Genomic DNA, 8,281 nt, shown 5'->3' with positions numbered 1-8,281 from the left:
TATAATAATTATTTATATTTTTTAAATATTTTATATTCATTATTTCATTTATTTAAAATTTGAAATTTTCAAATTTTTATTACACATTTTTTAACTTTAAATACTCATAACTTTTAAAATATATTTGTATATAGGCGTATTGATGTATATAATAAATATGTATTTTTATATATTTTTTTATAGATAAAATATTAAATAATGCTCACAAACCCGATACATCTAAACACATTGACAGGATAGCGATACATCAAGACAAAAACGATATGTCCACCGATACGGTGCAGACTAATTTGGCTGGAACCAAAACAATCCAAAGAATAAAAACAACAAATGAAAGAACCATAAAAGCCTTGGAATTTCAAATTGTTGCAAAAGAAACTGTAACAAATTATTTCATTTTTCAACTCACTTAAAGAAAGAAAAATTAAAGTCAGAGTATCTCTCTATCTCATGTTTCTCAACAAATTTGAAGGTTTTATTCAGTCCTACCTGTTTGCATATTACCATCATTCAAAGTTCTCAGCATTCACCTTCGCACTAGTCTTTGGCATGCATTTTTTTTTTTTTTTTTTGAAATTACAAGTTACAATTATAATAATAATCAAAGTATTACAATTATACATAAGAATCACACAAAGACTTCGGCATGCATTTCAATGAATCTGTATCAAAATTTGATTTTTCCATACATGAAAAAGTATTCCCGCAAACAATATTACTATACCATAACCAACAAAATATACACAAATGAACATAGAATTAACACATCAAATAAATCACCAAAGTAAAAAAAAAATAAAATAAAATAACTGATTAAGAAACTTTAGTTCTCCTTATAATCCTGGTCACTTTTCTTCCATTCAAGGTAACATTGGAAGAGCCAAGAAACCTGGACCTCCTAAACAACCTAACAATCTCCTTGACGTCCTCATCACCACCCTCATCTACGACTACCACACACATTCCACCTTTTCTCACAGTCCTCTCCATCTCCCCTGCATACTGCATGGGATACAAAGCCTCAGGCAAATGACCAGTAAAGGCAACATCAAAAGCCCCATCAAAGAAGGGAAGATTATGGGGATCGGCCCTGCTAACTAAAGGCAAGGACTCTATCGGTTCAATACCTGTAACATCCTCAAGACCCATTTTGGTTAAAGACATGACCTCATGGCCAGCTCCAGCAGAAACACAGAGGACTTTGGAGTGGTTCTTTGGGAGACCCATTTGGTACAGATAGGTGAAGAATTGAGTAAAAGAAGAGACCTAGGTCATCCAGGATTTGGAGGACCAGAGGCAGGCATTCTTCTTGGGAAGAGGGAGATAGTGTCGAGGGGAAGAGTCACAGGTGGATTTGAGGAATCTAAGGTGAGGCTTTTGGGGAGCATTGGGTGGGATGCATGTTTTTGGGGTTTGGAGGAAGAAGAAGAGGAGATTAAGTGTGGCTACAGTGATCGATACAAATGACACTTTGTTTAGGAATCTCTGTACGTGTCTTTCCATTTTGGTTTCTCTGTGATCAAGATTTTTACCCTGGAATTGGGACAGTCTCTTTCTCCATTAATGATGCACAGAGTCTGAGCATCAGAATAGAATCAGTTTATAAGAGGGAGTGAGGGGGCATTTTTTTATGTCTTTGTTTTTTTTCTCTCCTCTTCTGTTCACAACATATTGTGCTTTAGTATTATTGGTGTAAGTATGCAGCTCATCTTGCATTGAACTGCTACCAATGTCTGTCAGTATCTTGTATTTTATTGTATTGGTAAACTGCACGACAAGAAACAATACATAGAGTTACCATTAGACCAAATGTATTTCTTGAAAGTCCAACACAATGCCAACTATCAGAATTAGAATATAATGGCAAGTAGGATTGAGCAATGTGCTTTGGCCAAGTTGATTAGGTCCTTCCCTTTCAAGGGAGGAGTTCCCTGCACCAATTGGGGGTTTTGATCCATAAATAAAATGTAACAAGAAGATGCCCTCAGATCTCAAAGCTTTAATCATATGTGGACTGAGGCCAATGACATTCATTAAAAGTCTTTATACACCAACCACCACACAAACACAACACCCACCCATGGTAGATAAAGACTCTTAAAGAATAATCTGTGCAACCACTCAATAAAGTTAATCTGTCCATCATCAAGCAAAATGGAGATAGATACATGCATAATCCTAAACAATGCAAATAAAGCAATATTCATGAACTTACCAACCAATCAAATGTCTTTAAAAATGGGTTGGAGAAAGAGAAAGTAGTTGAATCCATGTTTTCATATAGGCAACTATTCATGTAACAGGGCATCTTTAGGTATATGAAGAGACAAGTAGAAGCAAGAAATAAACACTAGAAAACCAAATCAAAAGAAAAAACTTGATGATGGATTTTCATCCAGTAGCTACAAAAACCATTAAGATGCGACGAATAACAAGGACAGATATTATCTAAATAACATTTTCTTCAAACCATGAACAATACCTGGATACAGGACTCAAGCCTAGAAATCTGCAATATGAATAAAAGAATCAAGGTTCACGAGTGCAACAATTGAGCAGCCATGGCTCAGGCTTGTGGCCTCTAGGCAATTCAAAGAGCATCTGAACATACTAATGCTCATATCAATCAAATACTAAAAAGCATGATATCTTGCTCTTACCTTGAAGCCAAATTAAATTTGAAAGAAGTATATCTGAACTCCTACAAGCTGCAAATCATTGAATCAGATACCTCAAAACGTATGAACTCTCAATAGATCACCACAGACAAAGAATCTAAAATGTTCTCAGAGGTAAGAACTGAGACTTCTAACAATTCACAGAAGATGAAGCTATATGTTTTTACAGAAACTATTCCACAACCACTATCAGTGCCATGTATAAGACAATGTAACTTAATAAAGCTAAAAATAATATAATAAAATTGAAATTACACAAGTAAAAGATATATGGAAAACTTATTTGGGACACAAACTCATAGAAGAACAACAAAAGTAAAAAATCAGCCTCACCCAACAGAAAAGATTTAATATTAGTTAAACTGTGTGTGTGTGAAAGAGAAACTGCTCAATTTGCATTTCTCTAATGCTTAAATAGAATTTCAAAAAACAATATCAACTAGTTATAATTTGGAGCCAAATTTGGCACAAACCCCTTTTGTTTTGGCCAAAGACTACATCTGACCTTGAAACCCATAAAAGTGAATTAAAAAGAGCCCCATACATCTCATAGCTTTGACAAGATCATGTACGCTTTGTCTGTAATGGTATTCAACAATAGCTTCTCACACCACTAAAGACATACATACATACATACATACATATATATATATATATATATATATACATGCATACAACATACATACACAACTTGTGCTCATATATATATATATATATATATATATATATAGAGAGAGAGAGAGAGAGAGAGAGGAGGTGTTGCATAAAAACTAGAGATGAATTGAAAACCAAAACTGCTTAATTAAAAGGAATTTCTCCATCACTTGGCAAATAGCATTAACTGTAGAATCAAAATGTATGCCAAGAAACATAAATCTAGTATCATAATAACATAACCTAACTACAATAGAAAAAACTATGATCTAATATCACAACTTAAAGGAATTTGTTTTGAACAACTCAAAACCATGACTTCAGAGCACTACCTTGAAAGGCCCATAAGAACAACTTTATGGAAGATAAGAACTCTTTCAAGGAAAAGGCAATGCCCTTATCAGTATCATAATCAAAAGATAATGAAGGACATGATTTTTATAAAAGCCAACCCACTTCTTCATAGATGAAATGACACAACAATAATGGCGATAATAGCAGCAGAAGCAGCAGCATAAACTTTGCTATACTGTAGTCACTATAGAAGAAAATCACAGACCTAAGATTTCCATGGTATATAACACTAATTATGTAGTTACACATTCAAGACAAGATTCAAAATGATAAAAAAAAAGCCCTCAGATCTCATAGCCAAGTATGGTCATCCACAGTATTAAGTAACTGATTCTCATTAAGAGCCTTCAAATCTCATCAGCTGAGTCTCTATGAGGATAGATATATACATATATATATATATATATATATAGAGAGAGAGAGAGAGAGAGAGAATGAACTCTGTTTGTTCTGGTTGTTCGTTGCTGATGATGATGATGATGGCAAGGACAGAGATGATGATAGCAAATGCTCAAAATGAGAATCAGAGATAACTGCTCCTTTCAATGAGTTTTCTATCATTGGGCCAACACCAAATACAAAAGGTATGCTAAAAATTAGGTCCAAAAAAGTTTGCAAAAAAATATTAGAAAAAAAAAACTCACATTCAAATAATAGAATGCATTATTGGCCAAATAAAGCATTAATATAGGGAAGAAACTCTTGTTTCAAATATCTTCATTGAACATGGAAAATCAAAATTAAAAATTAAATAGTCAGGCTGGTCTATACCATAATCAATCAGTTTATATTCCGTCCACAAATATTCGTAGCATGCAACAAATCTCAAATCTACACTGCATCTAAAACATTTTACTAGAAATTTCAGAAAAGGAAAAACAATTTACCCGTTGAAAGATTTATAATCCATGTGATCTTTTATGGAAAATGTAATAACCTCAGATCTCATCGGTGTCAAAATCAAATGGTATCAAAGCTCATGATTTTCATAAAAGCCAACCAATACAACAAGAAGTTGGCAGAAGCAATGATGGAGGTACAAAATGAAAATCAAGGCAACTACCTAAGGCAATAACTCTCATCATTGGCTACATGTCAAAGCAGGTCAAATTCATTAAGTCTTATATTACATCAAAGCAGTGACAGATCCTGACATATACTTTGAGGGGGCCAACTAATAATATATAATATACTTTATCTTATTATTTTCACATACTTTATCTTATTTTTTTCCTAAGGCGTATTAAATCATACTTATTAATATATATATATATATATATATATATGCAAACAATATACTAACAAAAACATGATAAACTCATAAAATTATAAAACAAAAATATTACTATGACAGCATCATTCTTTTAACAACAAGATTTACAATAAACCGTAGAATTACCAATTACACAATTTGTCAAAGAATTATGAGATTTTTTTTTTTTGGCAATTTAAAATTGAAATAAAAAAGAAGTATGAATAAATCAATCAGTAAACATTTTATCAAAACAAGAAAACTAAATATATTTTTAGAATAATGGAGATGAAATTTTGAGACTAGTAGTTGTAATGTTTTCTTTCTCTCCTTTCGTAAACTAGTTCCAATATGATTTTTTTTGTTGGAAAAAGAATTACAAATGTCATAGAGATCTAAAGTAAAAATAAAGAAGAAAATGATATGGAGAGGAGTTGTATTAAGCTAAATCTCCCTTTGCCCAAATCTCCTCAACTTTGACCTCCATTGTACCAAAAAAAGAAAAAGAAATACGCATTCGGTGCTTGGTTGAAAACTTAAACCTTGTTGAGAAAGTTGGAAAGTTAATTCAAATTTTGTTAAGCTCATTTAATTGTGATTTAAAACTTGAGGCAAATCTCTTGATTTTAAGAATTTGCAAATAATAACTGTTGGATACAATAAATGAACAAATATCAATGCCATTTGAACATCTCTTAAATTGCAATGCATAAAATTAAGTTATAAAACACAAAAAATAATAAAATTAACATTTTTAGTTTAGAGGGTCAATTTAAATGTATTTAATATAAATATATATACATGCTAAAGGGCATTTCAAAAATTTTGGGCCCCCTCAAAATCCATTACCAACTGCCCATGCATCAGTGAGCAACAAAACAATTGACTAGCTAAACTCAATAGCACCAAAGTGAAGCATTAAGGATTCGCAGAAACATACACCAAGTGCAAGCTGGGATTAAAATAAACAGAACATGGACAAGCCTTGCTTGCAGATGGCAGTGGTTGAAGAAGAGTAAGATGCTCACATTGATAGAACAAACACATAAAGAACAAAAACAATAAAGTTATGTAGCCAAAGAAAAAAAACACACAATAAAGTTGAGTAAAGCTATCACCAAGCAAACTCATTAAGCATTTAAAATACATTTCAACTACCATCAGTCCCAACTCCATATAAGCATGCTTCTGACAATTAGCAACATCAATATTTCTATACTGTAGTCAACATAAAACTAAACCAACAAACCAAAGATTTTGATGGCAGACTAACGCTAATTACTTAAATGCAAGAAAATCATATTCCAAGGAAACAAGGCAGCAACAGCACAGCATGATAAAGAGTAAAGAGAAAGAATGAGAATCATGGAAGAAGCCCTCAGATCTAATAGCAATGATTGGTCATTCGCAGTTTTTAACCAAACTGATTTTCATTAAGAGCCTTCACCAAACCAGCAGCCGTGTCCATATGAAGAAGGAGAGAAATAGAGAGAAAGAAAGAGAAAGAGCTGTTCTTCAGATGAACCAATAAAAAAAAAGAAAAGAAAAGAAAGATACTGTTGATGCCATTGCTGATAGCAAATGCCCAAAATGAAAATCAGAGATAACTGCTTTATTTCAATGGGTTCTCAATCATTGGGCCCAATACCAAAAAAAAAAAAAAAAATCGTAGTTTTTTCAAGCATCAAAACTGGAAATGGAAAATAGCCAGGATCTTCAATTCTATACAGTAATCAACCAACAATTAAAGAAATAAACAAATTAACTAAAAATGAATGCTAACCTTGAAACCCTTGTACACAAGAGAGTAAAGAATGGGCGAGAGAGATTGAACAAATTAAGAAGTGGGCTTCCCTTTCTAGTTTCTGTTTCTCAGTTTTCACCCAAAATATATATATATATAATAAAAAGTATTTAATAAAAGAAGTAAGATGTGAGACGGAGACTTAAATCCATCAGACTGATAGCCCATTCCATGGTGGCCCAGAGAAAGCCTTCAAGGGAAATATATATACAGCGAGTGTTTATTTTTTAAAATTGTTTTACCTTATCTACATGCAGAGATTTTGGAATCTGTTACAACATTAAATAAAGAGCAATGCATGAACAATTCAAAGACAATTGACGTAATATACAATTTGCTTAGAGGAGTAAAGGGATTTAAAAAAAAAAAAAAAAACTTGGAAATTAGAATAAAAAAAATATCGGTTTGAAAATTAAAATTATCTTTTGAACAAAATTCCTAGACAAACATAAAAATAATGGTATTAAGATGGTTTAAAATGAAAATTACTACACAGTGCAATATAAATGCAAGAATATGTGTATAAGAAAATAGCATGATAATGTTATACGATGCATAAATATTAATAAATAGTAACTTTTCTATTTATCCTAAGAGTCAGATATCTTTAATTTTACAATTAAACTCTTTAATTCAAATTTAACAACTTATTGAAGTTAAATTTTAAAATATATAAGATCGAAGAACACAATATCTCATTTACCTTTTATTAAAATCCAATTGAAACTCTTAACTTCCTCCATTTACCACCTCTTTACCTGCCTCCTTGGCGTCCTTCTATCTTCAACAACTTTCTCCACTTTGATCCATTCCTCAATATCCCTTTCTAGATCAAGAGAATTTTAGATAGATGCCACTCTGTCCAAGTTCTTGTCCAATGTAATTCCTCAATTCATCGATGTTGGTTTTCGAGATTTTGGGATACTCGGTCTTCAAGTGGAAATGTTAGCCCCAGATTCTCTAAGGTAAATCGGAGTTCGATTCTCCTTAGTTTTGGATGCAATTTTAATTTTAAAACTTGGTTTCATACGAAATTTTATTGATTATGATGCTAAGTACGAAAATCACGTGAACTGTTGGTAAACATTTTTTTCTCTTTAGGATTCAACTAAAAGAGACTCCACTTTTGCACTTTCCATTGATTGATGACTTGACAATACCTAAAAGTTCATCAATAATGGAAATTATTGAGATCTATTTAAGCTTTCTTGAGAAAAAAAAAAAAGAAGATGAAGGGATTTAGAATTTTGGATAAAATTTTGAGAATTTTCCGATACGATACCAACCAAGAAGGAAGTTTAATCATTTTTTTTTTTGAAAAGCAAGAAAATATTAAAAAAATGGAATAGTTAGATCGCAAAAATAACCAAATTCTTTAAAAGAGATGAATAATCCTCCTTTAGTCATCTTTCCTTTCAACGGATGCTTTTTTTTTTTTTTTTGGATTGAGGGTAAGGGAAAGAAAAAAAAAAGAAAAGTAATAAAAACACAAAATTTTTCTTTTATTTGCATAAATTTTTAATTTAAAGGAGATAAAAC

General features: G+C 31.8%; 1 protein-coding gene across 3 annotated transcripts; it reads right to left on the bottom strand.

Annotated features, from left to right (window-relative positions):
* Positions 1–655: 655 nt before the first annotated feature.
* Positions 656–6,845, bottom strand: LOC111312140 (uncharacterized). 3 transcript variants are annotated; one of them, XM_022912167.2, is made up of 4 exons: positions 6,722–6,845; positions 2,661–2,708; positions 2,483–2,509; positions 656–1,767 (listed from the first exon to the last, which is right to left on the bottom strand). In XM_022912167.2, exon 4 carries the CDS (start codon positions 1,225–1,227, stop codon positions 814–816), a length of 414 nt encoding a protein of 137 aa, XP_022767902.2. In that variant the 5' UTR covers positions 1,228–1,767; positions 2,483–2,509; positions 2,661–2,708; positions 6,722–6,845; the 3' UTR covers positions 656–813. The 3 variants fall into 3 exon arrangements, with proteins under 3 accessions (XP_022767902.2, XP_022767900.2, XP_022767904.2); XM_022912165.2 differs by having other exon boundaries at positions 656–2,708; XM_022912169.2 differs by lacking the exons at positions 2,483–2,509; positions 2,661–2,708 and having other exon boundaries at positions 6,722–6,805.
* Positions 6,846–8,281: the final 1,436 nt, after the last annotated feature.

This window comes from Durio zibethinus, chromosome 1 (assembly GCF_047325235.1).
Source record: "Durio zibethinus cultivar Kanyao isolate XHJ-2024 chromosome 1, ASM4732523v1, whole genome shotgun sequence".
Taxonomy (NCBI): domain Eukaryota; kingdom Viridiplantae; phylum Streptophyta; class Magnoliopsida; order Malvales; family Malvaceae; genus Durio; species Durio zibethinus.
Note: the sequence above shows the minus strand (reverse complement) of the source record. Positions and strands in the feature narration are given on the sequence as shown.

Bases quoted from the DNA above. Each gene is read 5' to 3' on its own strand.
- LOC111312140 (XM_022912165.2), bottom strand. From the start codon at position 1,227: ATGGGTCTCCCAAAGAACCACTCCAAAGTCCTCTGTGTTTCTGCTGGA.